General features: G+C 43.1%; 1 protein-coding gene across 1 annotated transcript in view; it reads right to left on the bottom strand.

Annotated features, from left to right (window-relative positions):
* Positions 1-2,417: 2,417 nt before the first annotated feature.
* Positions 2,418-24,110, bottom strand: part of LOC144791938 (uncharacterized) — a 116,803-nt gene continuing 95,110 nt past the window's right edge. The window contains exons 2-5 of the mRNA XM_078666759.1: positions 16,416-16,479; positions 12,036-12,119; positions 6,887-6,971; positions 2,418-3,395 (exon numbers count right to left, since the gene is read on the bottom strand). Of these exons, the coding sequence (XP_078522885.1) occupies positions 3,329-3,395; positions 6,887-6,971; positions 12,036-12,119; positions 16,416-16,479 (300 nt within the window). The 3' untranslated portion in view covers positions 2,418-3,328. The remainder of the gene's footprint in view (positions 3,396-6,886; positions 6,972-12,035; positions 12,120-16,415; positions 16,480-24,110) is intronic.

Below are 24,110 nucleotides of genomic sequence, written 5' to 3'. Positions count from 1 at the left end.
AAAAAATATTTTTAAAAAGAGCTAGGGGCCATGGGAAGGTTTCGCCGGGGCACGGATTTAGGCTTCAGGGCCAGGGCACTGTATTTTTTAAAAGAACTGGGGGCCAGGAGGGGGTCGTGCTGGGATCTAAATTTAGGCCTTAGAGCAGGGGTCAGGTATTTCTTAAGAGGGTCGGGGTGGGTGGGGTACCGACTTGAGGACTGAGGGCAGGGGCAAGGGAAAATGTTTATCACGCATAGGCCTTTAGCATACATGCTTTACAATAAAATTTGATGTAAAAGCATGCGTGGTAAAGGCATTTGCGTTGTAACGCATGCGTGGTAAAGGCATGCGTTGCAATGGAATGCGTTGTTCCATCATAAAACCGCTCCTGCGTAGCAGCTGAGAGAAGGGGAGGATGATTTTGGGGCCATACATAAAAGTATACAGGAGTGAAAAGTGGATTAAGGAGAAGTTTTTCACCTCAAGTTTCTGAGTGACATCATAGACAACTCGAGCTTCGCTCTCAATGTCTATTTGATGTCACTAAGAACCCCTTGGGGAAAAACATCCCCGTAATACACTTACCATCTATAATTCCATATATTCCTCATAAATGGTTTGTCACCAAACACACACACAAACACACGCTTATCAAAAAGTAATTGTTTAGTCACTATATAAAACCAAATCAATCTATGCATGCGTCACAGCGCAATACAGTCTACTTGCTGAATTTCATATTGGATAAACAGAAGCTCCGGGTTCTATTCTTAGCGTCCCAACTTGTAAAACTGTGTGATGAAGGGGAAATTAAATCCTCTCCAAGTGGCCCAGTGGTCTTTTTTCGCTATGTAGATCAGTTCCTGCAAAAAAGGCTAACCACAATATTATCCAACCAAATTGTATGCTCTCCTTATAAATAAAAAAATGAGTTATTTGCATACTTCCTGTGCATCAAAACACCCTCCTAGTTTGCAACTCATGACCACTGCTGTACACTAACTGATTCTGCGGTTTTATCACTTCTTCCATGCTTCGTCAGCTGAAAACCGCCTTAACTCACGGCGTCAGCAATTCCGGTACAGTTTCTTACACCATAACCAATGACACAGAGCCTTCAGCTGTTTCTGTTGCTAACGGAGTACTGTTCACATGACCAATATGCTATGTACGGTCTATGTGTTTATGCTTGACGATGCCAAACTAGTCATACACTGCTGGAAAATTGTTATCTCCCACTACTCACTTACCTATTCCTCACTATCCACCTATACGTTTCATTTATTGTAATCCAGAGCAGTGTTCTACTTAAACAATCCTTTTCAAGTAACCAGTCAATGCATGGTTAGATCCGCCTGGTCTCCTCACACCTTTGCTATGTGCAGTGCTGTGAACCCCAGTGTGGTGGAGTTTGTCCTTGATAGCACGATAAATACAACATATTATGGTATAAAAAACTGGATAGACTAGCGTACCCACACACAGGGAAGGTAACCGACATTTCTGGAGCCGGGCGATGCATAAGATTTAACCCGGACTGGCAGCCCTCAATATTTTGAACTTCAATTTCTAGCGCTTCTTGACGGTTAGCGCTTTATAACCCAGCTAACAATTTTGCTTCTGACCCACAGTTGCTCAACCTCGTTACATGCCTTTGGTGATGAACTTTTTCACAAGCTTACCTGAAGTCCTGATGGATCCAATCCATCAACTGGCCTTGCTTTGAAGATCTTCCAAAATTATTCCAGTAGGAACTGATTTCATTAAAATGCACCCTCCACTAGTGTCAGATGCTGGCTTGCTAGTGCCGACTTCTCCATGTTCCTGCTTTTCTAGAGTTAAGGTATCGTGTCCTTCCTTCAGCCTCGTACAATCTTTTCTAGGTCTGCTGGCAATGGGACAGAATTTCTGCTCCTTTCACCACCTTCAAGTTTAAAAAAAAAAAATCCCTAGATGCCTAATCTTTTGCCTGCTAAGGCCCTCTATTCCCAAATTATTTGTTGCTCTCCGTGAGGAGCATCAAACAAAATGCTTTGCTCAACTGTTCCTAATTTTCCCGGTGACACTGCCCACACCACTGAGGTCACACAATCCTTTCCCTACCCCACTGCCGTTTCTTGAAAGATGTAAAGAAAAGCAACTCTCACTCCTTGAAGGACTGGGCTACTTTCCCTTCTACCCACTTTCGTTGTTTTAGACATTGTCATTCCCGTGCCACCAGGCTGTCCCAGAAAGACCCCACTGCCAGTCCACTGGATTTGCATCTATTTCTTCAAACTTTAAAGGTGTGCCCCTTTCAATTTTGCTGTGCCACTCCAGCAACTTCATGGGACTTCTCGCTTCTACTGGATGGCCTTCCCGGGTCTACCGTTTGGATGTATTCTATTCAGATATTGTAAATTCTAAAGTATTTTGAATGAAACACCACAAGCCAATCACATTTTGGTCCGACAAGAGTTTTATTGTAATCTTTCCTGGAAGCGGTACATACCTGTTTGGCATCAGGCGTATTGCCATCTCTAGGCCACTGAGCTAGTCCAGACCAAAAGTAAGACAGTGTGATGCTCTGTATTAAAACTTGGAACCTCCATAGTAAGGCCCTTGCCCTTAACAGTCTCCGCATTCATCAGCAGCTTTGGACATGCCCATACACCCCCACACAATATCAGCAGCAACTTTCAGACAATTCCCATCCCTACCCCCAAAATTCCATGTATCGTCAGTGTATTCAGAAGTAGTCATGATAGCCGATGTGCTATTTACAAGCCGTTAGTCTTATTCACAAAGAACCATGGTGCCAGTGTTCTCGTAAGCAGTTAAAAGGGTGGCCACTTTAACAAGTAGCATTGCTGCCCCTGAATTCATTAGCAGTCCAAGAGCTAGTATCATTCAGAAGCCATCATGGCGACCCTACATCCAGTGTAATCCCAGGCACATTCTCAGTCAACCACTCAGTGGTGTTTCTCTTCACACCACCATGCCAGTGTATTCCACGTGCAGGATGCCGGATTCCATGCATCTGCGGAAAAGAGGGTGGCCTGATGGACACGTACAGCAGATCCCAGCTTCGGGCAGTCCATGTTCCCTTAAGTCTTCACAAATTGTTCTCCAGAGATCAATCTCTTCCTGGACACGGATCATCAATCCGGAGGCACCCAAAGCTTGGTCAAACGAAAACAGACCCAGTCTGTTTCAGAGCACTGGACCCCAGACAGGGACTCTGGGGGTCTTCACTCTGCCACCTCTGCCCTATGCTTACATATTTTCTGGCGCTGGGCATCTACAGTAGCATTGAAGTGCCTGCCTTCCTAGCAGGTCCTGTTTTAGGGATATCCCAACATAAAGTTTAACAAAGCGTCTTTTCAGGCAAGAGCCCTGAAGGAGGTCGCCGGCGGTTCTGACGTTTCATCTGCCTGGGAGGTCAATGAGAAAAAAAACACAATGTTAAGCTATTATGGTATTAAAAAGCACCTACCTCCAAAAACAGCATATTGCACATTTAGAGTTGCCTGTCCATTTCCATGTACACCCAGAGAAATCTTGCACATAGTTTTGGTGCTGTTCTCTGCCACCCCCCCTCTGCCACCTCCCCCATCCCCTAGCAACTTTCACATTTCATCAATGATACAGCCATACATACTATTGGACCCATGCAACTGAACGCACATCTCGGCTAAGAGAATCAGACACCAGTCTGCAATTGGGAACGGAAAAGTCAGAACAGCTTAAAAGAGCACTGCAAAACCACAGAAATAAATCGCAGGCGATGAGCAAGATATCCCACAAAGCAGTAAAATTCCATATCAACGTGTATATTTTCTGTTAGGTTTATTCACCAGGGGAGATTACAGGGCGAGTAGAGTTTCTCTGAAATGAATCTCAAGAGTGGCCACCTACAAACCATCGTTACCACAGAGACATCACAATAGAACCAAAACAACCCCTGCAATCAGAATGCAGACTACCAACCTATGACAGGGCAGGTAAAATACCGCGGGGCACCATGGGTAATGTATGGGAAGAAATGGATGCTGCCAAATGGAAAGATGGGTTCTAGAGATGAGGTGTCAGCTAGAACCCGACCAGGATTTAAGCTTTTCTCCTCCGTTAATCAAAGAGCCAAGCCCCTCCTCCCATTTATTAGACCAAACCCCAAATTCCTCTGTTTTAACACACCAAGGGTGCAGCCCCTCTTCAGATGGGGACTGAAGAACTCACCTTTTCAATTAAACCATAAACGTGCTCTTCTATATTAAATGAGTTATGTAACATTGTTCAGGAAACTCCCTACTGATATTATGAAGAGGAGACTATTCGAGTCTGGCAGTGGGAGGTCTTTATGTTTTTAAACAAATTGGAATTTGATAATAAGTGATGACTTTCTTTAATGTAACCATTAACTAAGGTAAGAGTCCTTTAAAACAAGCACTGCCAAAGCTAACCCATCTGGTTCACAGAGTGTGAAAAGTTCCCAGAGTTACCTGGGGAAAGCCACCTCCAATGTGAGCTGGGCAAGTGCAGCAGCAGGAGGCGTGGGGGGGGGGGGGGGGGGGCAAGGGTGTTACAAGTCTTCGATGTGAAGCACTGGCAGATCTGCTCTGGCTGTGTCCGCAGCAAGAAACCATCTTTCCACATCACCAAAGGCAAACTGTACAGTCAATAGCAAAGTGTAACCTTCTGCAAAATGTTATGACCCTGTATTGATCACGAGACCTCCATCTTTGGCCAGTTGCTAAAAACAACTGGGTGACAGACTGAAAAGAAATCTTGACTCTACTATTGCTCTTTTCTTGGGATGCTACAATATGCCGTGGTTCATCTGTAATAATGCATCAGGAGATGGTCTCTTGCATGTTACCAGTAATAACGTACAGCAAAGAATCAAAAAACAAATATTCGTTCAAAGTGTGCTATTGATGCGAGTTATCAATGGCATTACCTGATTGATGGCCATTTTAAATATTTCTGCATCTTGAATAACCCCGAACCATGAAGTGTCCTCTATACCAATACTGGAACTGGGAAAAAACTTGCTCAGGGAACCTTTTAATTAGGAGTTAAGATGTGGCACAGGAAAGGGTGCTGGAGTCATGAAGGGCGAAGCTTGAAAAGCACAGTCTGACAGTCAACCAATACATTTATTTTTTTTACAAAATCTGCAGAAAAGAATTCGCAACAATAAAAAATGTGACAGCAAATCTGTTCTAGCATAATAAAAGAGGCTATATTTTAAAGTATCTTACAGGGTTCAGACACTTGCTGCAGAGATATTTGTGTGCCAAGGAATTTTGAGAGGGCTGTAATAGCGGTAAGATAACTGATGGTTAATCAAGTTCTGGGTTTTGTCCAATCACAATTTTGACTCAATGTAGCATAGACAGTTAAATGAGCCTGCTGCAAAGCACACCGTGACACATTCGGATCACTAATTTTGTACTTCAGGTAGATAGACAAGTGGGCTACTGCTTGTGACATGGAGATCATTTTGTTACTTCCAGTTCATAAATGCAATTATTTCACTATAACGCAATGATCTATTTACCAGCATCAAGTAGCTGCATGAAAACTGTAAATCACGGGGCTAGATCATTATCGTTTCTTTCCTCAATTTGTTGTTATTTGAAGATCGCAAAAAAAGGGCTTCATTGGGAAGTAATACTCATGTTAGTACAGGCAACCCAAATCACTGTCTTACGTTTTAAATCCTGACTCTGTTTCGCCGGACCACTCACTCAACATATAATGTCTACAAGTATAGACTATATGCAATTTCTACTCTTTATAGCCCTCATTTTCATAAGTAATGTTTCCTGTACATTGATTTACACACTTGTAGGATATATTTTGACTGTGTGTGATGTAAAGCGCTCTGACACTCTATACTGGGATGTGCAGCACTGGAAAAGAACTAAAAATAAATTAGTAGGTGCCATTTAGATCATTATCAGTGGAATTACTCGCACACAGATAAATCTTGCACTCTTACAGTGCATGCACATCTCATACATAAGGGGGTTGAACAAAGTCAAAACCCTTCCTCCAAGTCATAGTTTCGCTAAATAACTTGTGAAGTGATGAACTATGTGCCTTTGTTTCCTTCCATTTCATTGGCATCTAGGTGTTATGCTCCAGATGGCTCTCACCAAGGATGATACTTGAACAAAATATGGGCTGATGTCCCTTTAAATCAGGCCTTCGTTTGTGCCTGGTTGGAAATGAAAATAAAAAAGGCCCTTTGCTGCCTGACGGTTGCTGCACTAAACTGAAAGTAAGCCTCAATACTAGAGTCTCAGATCTTTCTGTTCTCTGGTATGGAGCCTTGTGGTTCATTCCCCCTTTCTGATAGATAGCCAGTACCTCTTGGAAGCTGAATGAACCTCTGCTTCTTCCTCCCTCCATTCTTTTGATCAAGACAAACTAGGCACATTTCCCTGGATCTAGTCCAGAAATCGCTGCTGGAACAGGGATCTGGCACCATCTCCCTACTTTCCAGCACTGCTCTATTATGTTGTCCAAGGACAAAAGTGTAAACTGTAGCAACTATTTTTTTCATCCAGAACTCCTTTTATGAAATGATCTAATTTTGGCACTAGCCCAGTAAGGGTCAAGAGTACTGTATAGTATATGTTAAATAAGTATACTGCAATATTGTTGTTTTAATATAAAATTGTTTTTGTGAAGTTGTTTAATTTGCATTGATTTGATCCCTAATATACATGGTTTAACAAGCTGAAGTCGCCCGAGTATAAGGCTGCGTGCACTAAAATAATCAAGAACATATTTAAAAATCTGTTATGGGTGATACAAGTCTTGCTTTGGACTCCAAGAGGTTACCCAAAGCCATTCTCATACTCCCGCCACTTCCCAGAATGCACTCAGCCGTGACTAGCCCCACTTGACTCACCTCTTGGGCATAGAAACCATACACTTCCACAGTATGGCGTAGAGGCAGAGCAGGAAGGAGATGAAAAGTGAGGCTGCGATGATTCCTGGAGATGGAAAAAAACAATAAAGAGGGGTCAAGGCGGGCGTACTGTTGAGGAAATGTCATACTCTAAATATGCCAGTGAGCTAAGCATTTTGTGAGGTTATCCCCTGGCGCAAAGCACACCAGAGACCTGTGACCCAAATTTGGGGGTGGTGGAACGGATTCTCAAATTAGGAGTGGACAGCTTTGGTATGACCCTTCGGCTAAAACTGAAAAAGTAACAGGCCATGGGGTTGCTAAAGATCTGTCCAGCTACAAAGGTACTTTTGGAATCCATGGGTGCTTCAGGCCCTTAGAAGCGGAACTGCAGGGAATCAGAGACTGTTTCAGGTACACAGTTCCAGGCGCAAGGATGCTGCAACGACAGATCCGTTTGGCTCAGGTCAGTCTTCAGAGCAGTTGTCTGCTAAACTTTTTAATGCTGCGCCTCCCCCGTGAAAAAAATTATTTTGAGGCCCCCCCTCGGAATTCTTCACAATTATTCTATTAAATTGGCAACATTTAAATTGGTCTCGACTTATTTAAACATGAGACATATTTATACATTGCAGTGAAATCCTGTTAATGTTTTAAAAATGTAATCAAATACATGACAATTGTCAAACATACTATTCTGGTCAGGCAGGCCTTACTAACGTGTAAAAGTATCCACAGTGTGATTTGAAATCGGGGTTTGAAGAATATTTGGAGTCCCTACCCTTTTGACACATACTCCCAGCTAGGATATAAAATTACAAAAGATGTTATTGACGGGCAATGACAGAGCGGTATACTGCAGCTCATTTTTTTCCTGCTTAAAACAAAGCATAATGCTACTTTTGGTCAGAGTCCGGCGTCCCCCTTCTGGGATCACTTGCGTTCCCTAGTTTGAAGACCCCTGGCTTAGAGGGTAGCGATGGAGCACCAATTCTGTGTGTGGTACCCAGGAGACTGCACTGCTCAGCCACTGGTGCAACTGGACCACTTGTTTGATATCTAGGAAAGAGAAAGGCCTGGGGGATTCTGGGAAAAAACCTAAGAGACCAGTTCTGGCATTCTGGCCATGGGACAGTGTTGTAGCACAGTCAGGGCCCCAGGTGGGGGAGCGGGAGCACGCTACACATCGAGGGAAGTGGGAGCAAGCGCGGAGTAACGCAGCGGTGACACAGAATCAGTTTTTTCTGTGCCTTTCCACTCACCCACACATTAGGTTAAGGGAGTGGTTTGGGGTGTGTGTGTTTGACGTACACACTTTGGTTGTTTATACGGGTTAGGCGTTGTCGCTGGGGAGGCAAGCGAGGTATAGGGAAAGCCAGGGAGATGAGTAAACGGAAAATTAGGGAAGTGAAGATAGATGGAGACTGGAAGAAAGTGACTTTTCAAGGAGGCAGGAGGGTAGCACAAGTAAATGTTTGGATTATTAAACTAGGATCGCAAGTGCATATGCTATTTTGAACAGATATTTGGGGTTTGTTGTCAACGTTTGTAACCAGGGGGTGGCGTGAGTCTGTGGTGGAGTGTTTTAAGGTAAGGAGGATGACTAAAGTGTTAGCAAATTACCAGGGCGAACAGAATGTGCGGCTCAGTCAAAGTTATGGGGTCCCAGTTTGCTCCAAATAAAGCGGCCTTTTGCAATCTCAGCAAAAGGAAGTGGCGTGTTCATTCCTCCCAACTGTAAACGTAATTCCAATTGACTTTTACCATTATAATAAATACCCAGACAGGATAATTTGCTTAAGGAAAAATACTGCAGTAAAAGGTTACCGAAAATGAAGCTCTAACAACAACTAGATGTATAGAATACGAACACCTCATTATTTAGCAGAACGTTAGGGCCACGTTACAAAATCCTCTCACCAAGAAATACAAATAATATGCGGTGTAGTATTTGTGCGGTACTGCCCCATTATTCCAAGATTCGCACCTCCGAGAGGGTGCTAGTGTTTCTATACTGCATCTTTGTCCCGTTCCAAGGTATCATTTTTGGATGATCCTGTATTTTCCCTGATCAAATTCCACTGAGGCCAGTGCGGCTGACTGCAAAACTCCGATTCTCGATTCAGAATCACGATACCTGCATGTTGGTTTAAGTTCCTTAAGCAACCTCACTGTGGAACGCCAACATACAGAAAACAAGCAGTGGCAAAGTCAACAGGTCTGGCGTTTACCAATGATGGGGTTTCTTTTTTAAAAAAATATTTCTGTAAAACATTGAGAAAAATATTTGAAAATAGGAGACTGTGCGAGCATACACTTGTGCACGTACAGGCTGTTGCATTTAATATTTTTGTAAATAAAGTTTAATAAAACCTGTCAAAGATGATTATAGTTGCGGGCACATTAAAGAAGTCATTTTGGAAGTACAGGAAAGCCCATTTTAAAACATTGTCACCACAAGTAGTGCTCGCAGATGTGACGCACTACAAGCGGCGGAGCAGACCTGGAAGCACTGTCTGGGAAGCTCCCTGCTTTTGAAAAGATTAAGATAAAATGATATACATTTTTTGGAAGCATTAACCTGCCTACAAGTTCCTGGAACTGAAAGTTACTGCTTTCTCTGTAGGTGACGATACTGTGCTGGGGCAGAATACCATCACTCAAGGAGAAAAGAACCAATCGCTCAAGTTTTCTGACCCTGTATAAGCTGTAGTGGGTGGAATCAAAATATGAATGACAAGTGACCTGACCAGTGGCAGAAGAGGGCTGTCTGAAAACTCCTCTGGGTAAGTCTGTTTATGAAACTTTTTACCAAAAGCAAAAGGTCCCAACTTAAAACCGCATACGACCAGAATTACAGTCCTGGCAACCCCAGCATAAATGCACACCACCAGTTGCAAGCACTGTTGAGATTCAGCCTGCAATGGAGGCTTTGCACTGGTTTTGTGAACAACCAATACCAACTGAAGTCCCTTTAGAGTCCAGGAACACCCACTACCAGTTCCTAAAAATAGCCTGCCTCTTCTCATCACCCACAGCCTCAGAAGAATTGCAGACCCCAGTTGGGTAGAGCGGTGACCAGGCATGGCTTACAAGGAGAGAAAAATGTACGCTACATAAGCCTAAGAATGTAGCCTTCTGCCTGGACAAAAGCAGTACCTGGAGCAGTTAAGTACTGTCCTAGAATACAATATGATCAATACTGGAGGAAATTTACTTCACGATTAGGTATCTTAAATTCCAAGAGGAGATTCTGCATGGCTCCAATTTTTGTTACTGATAGGAATCTCTGCACAGAACGCCTAATATTACAAGTTAAACCTCTCGGAATGGGGAATAACTGTGTGAACCTAGATTTAGTGCACAGAAGTTCACACCGAATTGCCCATTCCTGGGAGTTTTTCTTACTCTCACATTTCCAACCTGCTCAGTGAGAGTAGTAAATGTGTATGTTAGGAGCCCTGAATGGAGGGGAAGAATGTGTGGTGAGTGGGCGAGTTAAGGGGAAGTTTTTACCTGGCAAGGAAAGCATGACATGCCCCCTCTTGCCTTGCAGGAAGGTCACATGAGGGGCAGGTCTGGGCAGCATCGTAGCCCATTTCCCAAACTATATTACTGTCTGGTACTTCCAGCTGGGAAAAGTCGAGTCTAATCTCAGACACTCGAAAAATACAGGTACGAGGACACAGGCACATTGAATATTCCGTGGAGTGAAATTCCACTAAGTGCTTTTATGCATTTCGGGCTGACTTCTGAAACAGCAAGTTACACGAACAGAAAAAGCCTTCACTGACGTGAGGAAACTCCCACTAATTGGCTGACTTTGACCCAGCTACGTAGGCATTTTAGAGGCAATGGCTGGGAGAAAACCTGCAGATATTCCTACAGGCAAGGATGCTTCAAGCCTCGAATATTCGGCCATACAAACAGGATCAAAGTCTTGAGCTTTGGATCCGTCGGTCGACTGCGAAATGAGAACTAGAAGTGTTACAATGATTGACCGTGTCCTACCCTTTCCCCCTCAATCCCCGTGTATGTGTTCCATCTCTAGCACAAAACACTACGGATGAAAGTACTGTAATAAAGTTGAACTTTATAAATCTTTAACAGCCTTAAATTAGAGGATCACACTCACTTTGATTCATCTCCCAAGCTTCTACACAAGTTGGTTTTACCACCACTGGCTTCCTCATCCCACACCCCCTGTGATCATCACAATGCCACTGCGCATTTTTTCATCTGTTTCTGTACCCCGAATTCCAAAGGACCTCTAACTCGTTCTTAGTCCTCTAAAAAAAATAACCTGCATCTAGACACAAAAGGGGTGTAAACATGGGGGACAGAACACCAACTACACCCTTATGCTTGGGTCGGCAAGCCACACCAAGATACATTATAAAGATAATTGTGTATCATTCTGTTCTTTGTGGCTTACTATGAGCGAATGAATCCCACAAAACTCTCCCAGGTACATCTCACAGTCATTCATTCACTTTTCTCCTGATAATGATAATGAAAATCATTTTAATGGTCGACACTGTAACAGACATGCTCGGTCTGGACACAAATGGTATGAAATTTATCTGTATGACTGACTCACTTTGGCACATTCGGCTTGAATTCCAGGACTTTAGTCGTTGGTTGTTGTATACACACACACACACACACACACACACTTTGTTCCAAGTGATCACACCATGAAGAACAACTTTCTATGCACTTCTCTTCTTTTTTGCCTATGAAACATTTATCCATGTAGGTTGGTCTCTCGAGTAACATGAACTGTCTTAAGTCTAAAATATTTGCTGTGTGTGAATGAGACCAATGTGAACAGCTATTGTGTATATAAATAATTACCTCAGCCAACCCTTTGAGTTTGACCTCTTTCCAAAAAATACAGGCTCAACTTTGCTTCTCGACCTACAACCGGTCTTAGGTTTAGTCGGCCCCCTCTTTTCCTTACCACAGGCTCAGCTACCCTCGCTGTACCCAGATTTCATGATCAAGAGCTCTGCCTATAAGCAGCCCGATTGCCCTCATCACGGGCTAAAACAACCTGGTGCAACCTGGAACAGTTCTCATCATAGAGCTCGGCCAGTCCACCTCCCTCTTTACCCTCCACCTCGCATCATGTATGAGCTCTCCTTACCGGGTACAATTCCACTCGGTGGGGTCGGATATGACGTGTTCATATTGGTGCTGACTGCAGAGGTGACAAAAGAGACCTTGTGCCCTGCAGCCGGAAAGAAAGAAGGGACATTGTCAGAGGACTGTATGAGAGGCAGGCAAGCCAAAGGCTCCCAACTCCAAAAATAAGCAAATACACATCACATGTCAAAACATATGCCTTCACGTTTGTCCCTCCTAAGATCTGACATGAAATACAGTTCCACAACAACGCTCCTTCATACATTACCAGGTAGTGCCCATTGACACCGTAGGCCAGTTTCTGAAATACCCCACATACCAATTCAGTAAGAGGGCGAAATTGGAACTGGCCATGTCTCAGGTGGTGTCAATTGCGTTTTACGGGACTTGCACCAGCTCTTCAAGATTCCTCGAACAGTTATCCTCAGTAGAACAAAATAAACCGCTCTTTTTAACTAGTCCAGCATCTCTACCAACAGGCATTCCAGAAGGGTCCTTTTGGTTGAATGTCTTCTTAGGATTTGAAACCAACAGCGACATCATTATCCAGATGGCCTCTTTGTGAGCACTCTCTTGACACACAATCCACAGTGATAGTTCAAGCCGGGGACGTCCACAGTGGGTGACGCCTAAAGGAGATTGGGAGGTGTGTGACCAACCCTCCAAGTTTCGGCTTCCAGGGAGGCAGACCTACCACAGAAGCGAAGGGGCCACTCAGGGTATCCCAGGAGCCCTCATGTCACTGGAAGAGTATTAAGCAGTCACTGGTTTGTAGCGTCAAGGGTGAGATGGGTCACCAGAGGGTTCCACTGCCAAAGCTTCCTTGGAACACAAGTGGTCAAAATACTAGGTCTACCAGGACCCTGGTTCAGAGGCCTAGGCTCTGCAGAAGGACCCGGGATAGAGTGAAATACAGTAAAATAGCAAATTTGCCGGACATTATCCACGTAACTAGAGGTATTTAATCACTGCAACAATATTACTCAGTGTCCATAAATCGTAAAGGTCAAATCCATATCTAAATCTATAAAACCCTTCAAAATGTATTAATCAAAATAGTATATTTTCCTCTGTCTTGCTTCCTTTTCTCCCTCACAAGCCCTCATTTTTCTTCTTTCAGCGCTTCAGGAGGCCTTAGGGCAGCATGATACGGGTGCTCGACAACTGCGGCAATACCAGAGAGTGGTAAAAAGTCTTAGCTGTTACCATACTGCTGCTACTCTGGCACAGGCCAGGAAAGAGGATGACACTTAACTGCAAGCAGGACTGCTTTCTGCATCACTTCTTGCCTACGTCCAGCTTTAAGATAGCAGCAACATGACTGGAAACTCCCTCCAAGCCTGGCACATCACACAGAATGCTTGCCACACAGGCTACGGCATAAACCCACCACACTCATGACTGTGCAGAACTGACAGCGTTACTGGATCACCCAAAAAGCACTTCAGGACATCGATATTAGTATGAAACGTACTATGGATGCTCCAATAAATGACTATTTTGGTATACGATTAATCAATTTAACAGGGGTCAAATCTGCAGCAAGGAAACCATAGGAAAAACATATATACTAGGAGGCCATAGTAATACGCCTACAACACCAAACAGCTACCCAGAACACCTTCAGGGAACCAGGGAGAATACAACATTGGCAGCAACAGCAGTTCAATGTTGTGGTGCTTTCACATTTAAAATAGGGGCAAATTATTAGTCCAGAAAGCAAAAATACATACTTCTAGATGTCAGATTCAGTAGAAGACATCAGCATTCCAAGGAAACATTTAATTTGTATTTCTACAGGTTCCATGCGCAGAAAACATGGTGCAAAGCAGTGATGATCGGAGCGCAGAAAAGGAGGTGCAAAATATTGCCATATATATAAGGTAAGGCAACTGACATAGCATTAGGACACATTCAATAGAATAATCCCAATTGGTCTAATCTACACACAGTGGCCTTAGTATAAAATATAGTCCAGGAACAAATTCCACACTACCCCTGCAAGGAGAAAAAAAACCTGGGCGAACAAACTAAGGCTTTTAATTAGAAAAGAGCTAAAATGGAAAGAAATACACTTTCCTATTTAAAGTGTACATGTACACACACACACACACACACACACACGTTTAAACTAATACTCATGCACAAGAAAGCAAAAAATACCACTGACATCTTCCAGGCATAAGAAGTTAAACTGGATAGATTACTTTTCCTGGAGACAAATTAATGTATACCTTAGTCAGAGGCCTTTTCTTGGGATTCAGTAGCAGTCAGTGGTTACACAACGAATTCTCAGGAATCAGAATAGGGTTTACAGGTAGGCAAAACAGGACATGTAACAATGATGCACAAAAGAAATAGAAGGTGCTGTCATCTTCTGATGCAAAGCGGTAACCACAACATTTTGTAATGTTAAAGGTCTAGGCACCATGCAGATAAATAACAAGGGGCATTATGGCCAATGTAAACCAAAGGGTGAACCGGTTGCGTTAGGAAAGTCTACAGTTCTTTGTAAACACTGAAGCAAAATTCCTCTACTAAACAAAGTATCAGTCGTTGAGACAGAGGTGTCAGACGGGGAGGCATGTCTGCCCCCTACCCTGAAGTCTCTATGGTTATTGTGCCAAGCTGGATAACAGTGCATTCGAAAATTGCAGGAGAGTTGTGAGCAAAATAGTTTGTCCCACAGCACGAAAACAGGACCAAGGGCCCCATTCATATCCAAGGGGTAACGTCAGGCATCAGTTCTATAAGAATCTACACTCTGATACACAGAACTAGCTTGGGTGCAGTGAGCCACAGTACAAAAGTCAGGTCAGTTATGCACCAATCATGTCTAAAAGTCTTTGTGGGTAATACCTACACAGGCATGTCCCAGGGACACCCAATTTAAGGGTCTGTATCCTTAAGAGCACTACTTTAGTTCAGATGGTGGGGCCACCCACAGAACCCAATTAAGCAGGCTAAGCGGAATATGCGTTTTGCAATTCGGTTAGACAATGTGCCTATGGTAATTAATCAGAAGGGGGGGGGGGGGGGAAATCAAATGTATTGGCAAAACCGCCACTCTGGCTTTCCATTTAACGTTGTGTCCCACAGAGCCCCCAAGCATATCCCAGATGCCATAGACTGTAGCGGGAGTGTGGATAATGGATATAGTTTTTATATGACAACAATAAAACTAGCACTAGTCAAGCCAATAGGTTAGGCCTTTGCCTAACCTGCAAGCCTGAGCAATGTGTATTGCTTTTATGTATTTTATTGCAAGAGTATGCCACAAAATAGAAAGAAAACAGGAATCCAACGAAATGTGAGTGACAAATGCTTGAAATAAGAAATGTAAATAAAAAGTAAACATTCACTGAGGTGGTAATTTTTCTAGTAATTTTTTTAATTTTTTATAACCAACCTTTAATTTGTACCATTCATTTTATTATTAAGAAGAAGTCCAGAATAAAGGCCCACCTAACCAAGCACTCATATAGCAGGTAGCTACAATGTTAGTTACACTTTATAAAGTGCCAGAAAATAAATCACTATTTAACGCAGCACCTGAAGTGCCGGCAAATCAATTGCAGGCATTTTAATATAAATAAAATATAGCACATTTACAAGCAGATGTGTAACAGAAAATAAGGGCACTATTTGTGAACAGCATACACCAGCTTTGTGCAGCCACTCAAAGTAAAGGGAGACAATAGGTACAGTGAGCTGACCCACTGCCCATGCTGTATGCGATGGTGGGCGGAAGCAAATTACAAAACGACAATTTAGCAGACAAATGGATGAAGCCCGCTGATCAAAAACCTATAATGTATATAATAATGTTTTTTTTTATAATAACACACTGGTGATACAACTAAAGCAACTTAAAAGACAATACCTAAAAATAATACAAACCATATATTTTGTCATAAAAATGTCATTAAAGGGGTAAAAGTTAAAAAAAATGTTAAGGTGCGGTTAGGTAATAGAGTCATGGGTTGTCCAAGGGTTAAGGTGGGAGCTATAATTAGGTTTGAGGTAAAGGTTATATAGGATATTAGATTTAGGGTTAGGACAACAGCATAAGAGAGTTAATGTCAGAAATACTGTTAGTTTGTGAGAAGGAAGGTGAAAACCTGCTTTCCATCAATAAGGGTGCATTCACAATTGTGATATAACGGTGCATGTAATCATGTAGACAGCTTTCGCAATGAAATGTTCTTCAGATACAGTACTCCGTAAGTGCATTTGTTTAAAAAAAAATCTGTTTCATCACGGTGCACTTACACGCTCCTCAGGCATTCATATGAAGAGGGCCTCCCATACCCGTGGAGAATTTGCATTTTACAGGAGCACGTCGGTCTGAAGGTTTTACCCATGTACGCTGAGCACTTACCATCCAAGGTCGATTTTGTTGTGCTATCGAATAGCGGTATGTCTGTAAGATTCATGGACACCCTCTGCAGAGAAGGAAAACAAAATTGATCAGAGTAGAATGCTGTGCAAAGGTGCATCACAACACAGACACTATGCAACACATGGGCGTGACACGAGACATAGGCGCTACTGAGGAACAAGCTTTTCTGAGGGCAGTTTCTTTTGTGCGGTCTGTGCTATAACTGTTCTGCGACAGGTAAGCTTGCACTCCTGCTCTCTGCGCCACACTTGCGCCCCATGTGACGCAGCTTGCACTACTGTGGCCCCAGCGCTTTCCTGTTCATTTCTGGGAGAAGGAAGGCTGCACTACTCTCAGCGGCGGGCGTTTCCTCCGAGGGTGTGGAGGAGAGCCGTGCCCCTCCCCACACTGCTGCAGAAAGCTGGAAATATAAAAATGATAAAAGGATTTTGTTACCATTTTATTTTTCCGTCTTTCTGTCGAACTGAGAGGGCGGGGCGGCGCCAGTGCATCATTGCTGCTGATTGGCAGCTGAACTGCCAACAAGTTGAACTGCCCATGTCGGTTTGGCCGGTTACTTTGCTATGGCCAAACTGACATGCGCAATTCAAACTCTCCAACCAGGCTGGCAGGAACAAGGCCTTCAGTGCTCTTCCGAGCACTGAGGCAGCCTGCTCCAGCCAATCCAAACGCTTGTCTCGTACAGCATGAGAGTAGTGTCTGGATTGGATAAGGAGCTGTGGGACCTCTTGCTTGACGAGTCTGGAGCCAGAGAACATGCTGCAAACTGAAAAACTTTTTTTTTCTCCATTTTTAAATGTAAATTTGTATTTTTTTATTGTACATATGGTCGACCGACCATTTTTGTGGGTCACCAACCACCATGGACTACTCCTTCCTATCAGTGTTCTTTCAGTTTGATATGCGTGAGGAATACTTGCAAATCTCAGTCTGGTGTTTGGGAAGGAGACGCTTGCAGAGGGAAGTGGATTTATTTTAAAGAAGCTAGCTTGTAATCTTGCTATTGTTGGTGCGCGAGAAGTGCCTACTAGAAGTTTTCAAGCTAGACAATTCATTGGAAGAGTTGGGCCAAAAGTTAAGCTCTAAGAGACAAAGCAAGAGACAATGACAATAAAAATGATCATGTAATTCCTAAAATCCTTTCTTTGTAAATCACAGAAATTATGGAAGATATGATATGCAAATTGATAACTAATCGAAGACTCCATAAAAATGTAAAACAAAAAAGAAGAAAAAAATCGTTATTTTAACTAAACTTTGACAAAATTGTTGTAGTGTACTTTAATTAATGTATATATTTCAACACGTACAAATGTAAATGTCACAAGCCTTGCTGAACGGCTATTCACGAAGTGTATGGGAAAAATACTCAAACAAGCATTTACAATGCAATAGGTCTCGCAGCATTAAAGTTTGAGCTATGGTATTGTATATGACAATGTGTTGCATTAATTTGTTAGCAAACTCTGAATTGGTGTATAAAGATGATTTGCAAACTGTGAAATGTTGCTGAATAGTAAGCAACGTTGTGAATAATATTGTTTGCTAGTCATCCTTGGGTACCAGAGTACTTCACTTAAGGCAGAGGTATTATCTTTAGACTATGGGTGTCGGTGCCGCTTGAGCTAGAAACAGGGCCAGCTTTAGCAGTGGTGCTGCCCGGTGTGACATACTTTTTGGACACCCCCGCATCCCTCTTCCCCCACCTCCTCCTCTGATTCCATCATTACCACCGTGTAAAAAGTGGACCTCATCTTCCCTTAAAACCTCTCTCACATACATTTCATTTGCTTTATAGTGCTGGTAAAGGCTGGCTTTACGAATCCGCTCAGATATCCACCCAAACACCGATCTGTTCTTTGCAGCAGATTAACCCTCTGCACTACTTTATGGTGAGTCAAACCTGCTACTAGACAAACCTCTGATCTCTCTCTACCAGGAACATTAATCACAAGTTATCATGACGTTTTTATTGCTGCCTGAAGTAGAGCGTGTGTAGTACAGACTAAGAGAGAGTGTGTAGTAGAGAGTATGCAGTATAGAGTGTGTAGTAGAGTGAGTAGTAGAGTGAATAGTAGAGTGTGTAGTACTAAGTAGTGCGTGTGTAGTAGAGAGTGTGTAGTAGAGTGTGTAGTAGAGAGTGGTGAGTGTAGTAGAGAGTAGTAGAGTGTGTAGTAGAGAGTGTTTAGTATAGTGTGTAGTAGAGTGGTGAGTGTGTGGTAGTGTGTAGTATAGAGTGAGTAGTAGAGAATAGTAGAGTGAGTAGTAGAGAGTGTAGTAGAGTAGTAGAGAGTTTGTAGTAGAAAGTGTGTAGTAGAGAGTGTGTAGTAGAGTGTGTAGCAGAGAGTAGTGAGTGTAGTGGTGGGTGTGCAGTAGAGAGTAGTAGAGTGAGTAGTAGAGAGTGTAGTAGAGAGTGAGTAGTAGTGTGTAGTAGAGAGTGTGGTAGTGAGTGTGGTAGTGAGTGTGGTAGTGAGTGTGGTAGTGAGTGTGGTAGTGAGTGTGGTAGTGAGTGTGGTAGTGAGTGTGGTAGTGAGTGTGGTAGTGAGTGTGGTAGTGAGTGTGGTAGTGAGTGTGGTAGTGAGTGTGGTAGTGAGTGTGGTAGTGAGTGTGGTAGTGAGTGTGGTAGTGAGTGTGGTAGTGAGTGTGGTAGTGAGTGTGTAGTAGTGAGTGTGTAGTAGTGAGTGTGTAGTAGTGAGTGTGTAGTAGTGAGTGTGTAGTAGTGAGTGTGTAGTAGTGAGTGTGTAGTAGTGAGTGTGTAGTAGAGTGTGTAGTAGAGTGTAGTAGAGAGTGTGTAGTATAGTGTGTAGTAGAGAGTGGTGAGTGTGGTAGTGTGTAGTGTAGTAGAGTAGTAGAGAGTGTGTAGTAGAAAGTGTGTAGTAGAAAGTGTGTAGTAGAGTGTGTAGTAGAGTGTGTAGTAGAGTGTGTAGTAGAGTGTGTAGTAGAGTGTGTAGTAGAGAGTGTGTAGTAGAGAGTGTGTAGTAGAGAGTGTGTAGTAGAGAGTGTGTAGTAGAGAGTGTGTAGTAGAGAGTGTGTAGTAGAGAGTGTGTAGTAGAGTGTGTAGTAGAGTGTGTAGTAGAGTGTGTAGTAGAGAGTGTAGTAGAGAGTGTGTAGTAGAGAGTGTAGTAGAGTGTGTAGTAGAGTGTGTAGTAGAGAGTGTGTAGTAGAGAGTGTGTAGTAGAGAGTGTGTAGTAGAGAGTGTGTAGTAGAGAGTGTGTAGTAGAGAGTGTGTAGTAGAGTGTGTAGTAGAGTGTGTAGTAGAGTGTGTAGTAGAGTGTGTAGTAGAGTGTGTAGTAGAGTGTGTAGTAGAGTGTGTAGTAGAGTGTGTAGTAGAGTGTGTGTAGTAGAGTGTGTGTAGTAGAGTGTGTGTAGTAGAGTGTGTGTAGTAGAGTGTGTGTAGTAGAGTGTGTGTAGTAGAGTGTGTGTAGTAGAGTGTGTGTAGTAGAGTGTGTGTAGTAGAGTGTGTGTAGTAGAGTGTGTGTAGTAGAGTGTGTGTAGTAGAGTGTGTGTAGTAGAGTGTGTGTAGTAGAGTGTGTGTAGTAGAGTGTGTGTAGTAGAGTGTGTGTAGTAGAGTGTGTGTAGTAGAGTGTGTGTAGTAGAGTGTGTAGTAGAGTGTGTAGTGGTGGGTGTGTAGCAGAGAGTGTAGAGTGTGTAGTAGAGTGTGTAGTAGAGTGTGTAGTAGAGTGTGTAGTAGAGTGTGTAGTAGAGTGTGTAGTAGAGTGTGTGTAGTAGTGTGTGTAGTAGAGTGTGTGTAGTAGAGTGTGTGTAGTAGAGTGTGTGTAGTAGAGTGTGTGTAGTAGAGTGTGTGTAGTAGAGTGTGTGTAGTAGAGTGTGTGTAGTAGAGTGTGTGTAGTAGAGTGTGTGTAGTAGAGTGTGTGTAGTAGAGTGTGTGTAGTAGAGTGTGTGTAGTAGAGTGTGTAGTAGAGTGTGTAGTAGAGTGTGTAGTAGAGTGTGTAGTAGAGTGTGTAGTAGAGTGTGTAGTAGAGTGTGTAGTAGAGTGTGTAGTAGAGTGTGTAGTAGAGTGTGTAGTAGAGTGTGTAGTAGAGTGTGTAGTAGAGTGTGTAGTAGAGTGTGTAGTAGAGTGTGTAGTAGAGTGTGTAGTAGAGTGTGTAGTAGAGTGTGTAGTAGAGTGTGTAGCAGAGTGTGTAGCAGAGAGTAGTGAGTGTGTAGTGGTGGGTGTGTAGTAGAGAGTGTGTAGTAGAGAGTGTGTAGTAGAGAGTGTGTAGTAGAGAGTGTGTAGTAGAGAGTGTAGTAGAGTGTGTAGTAGAGTGTGTAGTAGAGTGTGTAGTAGAGTGTGTGTAGTAGAGTGTGTGTAGTAGAGTGTGTAGTAGAGTGTGTAGTAGAGTGTGTAGCAGAGAGTAGTGAGTGTGTAGTGGTGGGTGTGTAGTAGAGAGTGTGTAGTAGAGTGTGTAGTAGAGAGTGTGTAGTAGAGTGTGTAGTAGAGTGTGTAGTAGAGAGTGTGTAGTAGAGTGTGTAGTAGAGTGTGTAGTAGAGTGTGTAGTAGAGTGTGTAGTAGAGTGTGTAGTAGAGTGTGTAGTAGTGTGTAGTAGAGTGTGTAGTAGAGTGTGTAGTAGAGTGTGTAGTAGAGTGTGTAGTAGAGAGTGTGTAGTAGAGTGTGTGTAGTAGAGTGTGTGTAGTAGAGTGTGTGTAGTAGAGTGTGTGTAGTAGAGTGTGTGTAGTAGAGTGTGTGTAGTAGAGTGTGTGTAGTAGAGTGTGTAGTAGAGTGTGTAGTGGTGGGTGTGTAGCAGAGAGTGTAGAGTGTGTAGTAGAGTGTGTAGTAGAGTGTGTAGTAGAGTGTGTAGTAGAGAGTGTAGTAGAGAGTGTGTAGTAGAGAGTGTAGTAGAGTGTGTAGTAGAGTGTGTAGTAGAGAGTGTGTAGTAGAGAGTGTGTAGTAGAGAGTGTGTAGTAGAGAGTGTGTAGTAGAGAGTGTGTAGTAGAGAGTGTGTAGTAGAGTGTGTAGTAGAGTGTGTAGTAGAGTGTGTAGTAGAGTGTGTAGTAGAGTGTGTAGTAGAGTGTGTAGTAGAGTGTGTAGTAGAGTGTGTAGTAGAGTGTGTGTAGTAGAGTGTGTGTAGTAGAGTGTGTGTAGTAGAGTGTGTGTAGTAGAGTGTGTGTAGTAGAGTGTGTGTAGTAGAGTGTGTGTAGTAGAGTGTGTGTAGTAGAGTGTGTGTAGTAGAGTGTGTGTAGTAGAGTGTGTGTAGTAGAGTGTGTGTAGTAGAGTGTGTGTAGTAGAGTGTGTGTAGTAGAGTGTGTGTAGTAGAGTGTGTGTAGTAGAGTGTGTGTAGTAGAGTGTGTAGTAGAGTGTGTAGTGGTGGGTGTGTAGCAGAGAGTGTAGAGTGTGTAGTAGAGTGTGTAGTAGAGTGTGTAGTAGAGTGTGTAGTAGAGTGTGTAGTAGAGTGTGTAGTAGAGTGTGTGTAGTAGTGTGTGTAGTAGAGTGTGTGTAGTAGAGTGTGTGTAGTAGAGTGTGTGTAGTAGAGTGTGTGTAGTAGAGTGTGTGTAGTAGAGTGTGTGTAGTAGAGTGTGTGTAGTAGAGTGTGTGTAGTAGAGTGTGTGTAGTAGAGTGTGTGTAGTAGAGTGTGTGTAGTAGAGTGTGTGTAGTAGAGTGTGTGTAGTAGAGTGTGTGTAGTAGAGTGTGTAGTAGAGTGTGTAGTAGAGTGTGTAGTAGAGTGTGTAGTAGAGTGTGTAGTAGAGTGTGTAGTAGAGTGTGTAGTAGAGTGTGTAGTAGAGTGTGTAGTAGAGTGTGTAGTAGAGTGTGTAGTAGAGTGTGTAGTAGAGTGTGTAGTAGAGTGTGTAGTAGAGTGTGTAGTAGAGTGTGTAGTAGAGTGTGTAGTAGAGTGTGTAGTAGAGTGTGTAGTAGAGTGTGTAGTAGAGTGTGTAGTAGAGTGTGTAGCAGAGTGTGTAGCAGAGAGTAGTGAGTGTGTAGTGGTGGGTGTGTAGTAGAGAGTGTGTAGTAGAGAGTGTGTAGTAGAGAGTGTGTAGTAGAGAGTGTGTAGTAGAGAGTGTAGTAGAGTGTGTAGTAGAGTGTGTAGTAGAGTGTGTAGTAGAGTGTGTGTAGTAGAGTGTGTGTAGTAGAGTGTGTAGTAGAGTGTGTAGTAGAGTGTGTAGCAGAGAGTAGTGAGTGTGTAGTGGTGGGTGTGTAGTAGAGAGTGTGTAGTAGAGTGTGTAGTAGAGAGTGTGTAGTAGAGTGTGTAGTAGAGTGTGTAGTAGAGAGTGTGTAGTAGAGTGTGTAGTAGAGTGTGTAGTAGAGTGTGTAGTAGAGTGTGTAGTAGAGTGTGTAGTAGAGTGTGTAGTAGTGTGTAGTAGAGTGTGTAGTAGAGTGTGTAGTAGAGTGTGTAGTAGAGTGTGTAGTAGAGAGTGTGTAGTAGAGTGTGTGTAGTAGAGTGTGTGTAGTAGAGTGTGTAGCAGAGAGTAGTGAGTGTGTAGTGGTGGGTGTGTAGTAGTGAGAGTGTAGTAGAGTGTGTAGTAGAGAGTGTAGTAGAGTGTGTGTAGTAGAGAGTGTAGTAGAGAGTGTGTAGCAGAGAGTGGTGGGTGTGTAGTAGAGAGTGTGTAGTAGAGAGTGTGTAGTAGAGTGTGTAGTAGAGTGTGTAGTAGAGTGTGTAGTAGAGTGTGTAGTAGAGTGTGTAGTAGAGTGTGTAGTAGAGTGTGTAGTAGAGTGTGTAGTAGAGTGTGTAGTAGAGTGTGTAGTAGAGTGTGTAGTAGAGTGTGTAGTAGAGTGTGTAGTAGAGTGTGTAGTAGAGTGTGCAGCAGAGTGTGCAGCAGAGTGTGCAGCAGAGTGTGCAGCAGAGTGTGCAGCAGAGTGTGCAGCAGAGTGTGCAGCAGAGTGTGCAGCAGAGTGTGCAGCAGAGTGTGCAGCAGAGTGTGCAGCAGAGTGTGCAGCAGAGTGTGCAGCAGAGTGTGCAGCAGAGTGTGCAGCAGAGTGTGTAGCAGAGTGTGTAGCAGAGAGTAGTGGGTGTGTAGTAGTGAGTGTGTAGTAGAGAGTGTGTAGTAGAGAGTGTGTAGTAGAGTGTGTAGTAGAGTGTGTAGTAGAGTGTGTAGTAGAGTAGTAGAGAGTGTGTATTAGAGTAGTAGAGAGTGTGTATTAGAGAGCAGTGTGTCTAGTAGTGAGTGTGCAGTAGAGTGTGTAGCAGAGTGTGTAGTAGAGTGTGTAGAAGAGAGTAGTAGTAGAGAGTAGTAGAGTAGTAGAGTGTAGTAGAGATTGAGTAGTAGAGTGTGTAGTAGAGTAGTGCATGTTTAGTAGTGTATAGTAGAAAATAGAGTAGTAGAGGGTGTGTAGTAGAGTATTGAGTGTGTAGTAGAGTGTGTAGTAGAGTGTGTAGTAGAGTAGTAGAGAGTGTGTAGTAGAGTAGTAGAGAGTGTGTATTAGAGTAGTAGAGAGTGTGTATTAGAGAGCAGTGTGTCTAGTAGTGAGTGTGCAGTAGAGTGTGTAGCAGAGTGTGTAGTAGAGTGTGTAGAAGAGAGTAGTAGTAGAGAGTAGTAGAGAGTAGTGGAGTAGTAGAGTGTAGTAGAGATTGAGTAGTAGAGTGTGTAGTAGAGTAGTGCATGTTTAGTAGTGTGTAGTAGAAAATAGAGTAGTAGAGGGTGTGTAGTAGAGTATTGAGTGTGTAGTAGAGTGTGTAGTAGAGTAGTAGAGAGTGTGTAGTAGAGTAGTAGAGAGTGTGTAGTAGAGAGTGTGTAGTAGAG

Source organism: Lissotriton helveticus, chromosome 11 (assembly GCF_964261635.1).
Source record: "Lissotriton helveticus chromosome 11, aLisHel1.1, whole genome shotgun sequence".
In the NCBI taxonomy this organism is placed as follows: domain Eukaryota; kingdom Metazoa; phylum Chordata; class Amphibia; order Caudata; family Salamandridae; genus Lissotriton; species Lissotriton helveticus.
The sequence above is the reverse complement of the archived record's forward strand: the minus strand, read 5'-3'. Positions and strand labels throughout refer to the sequence as shown.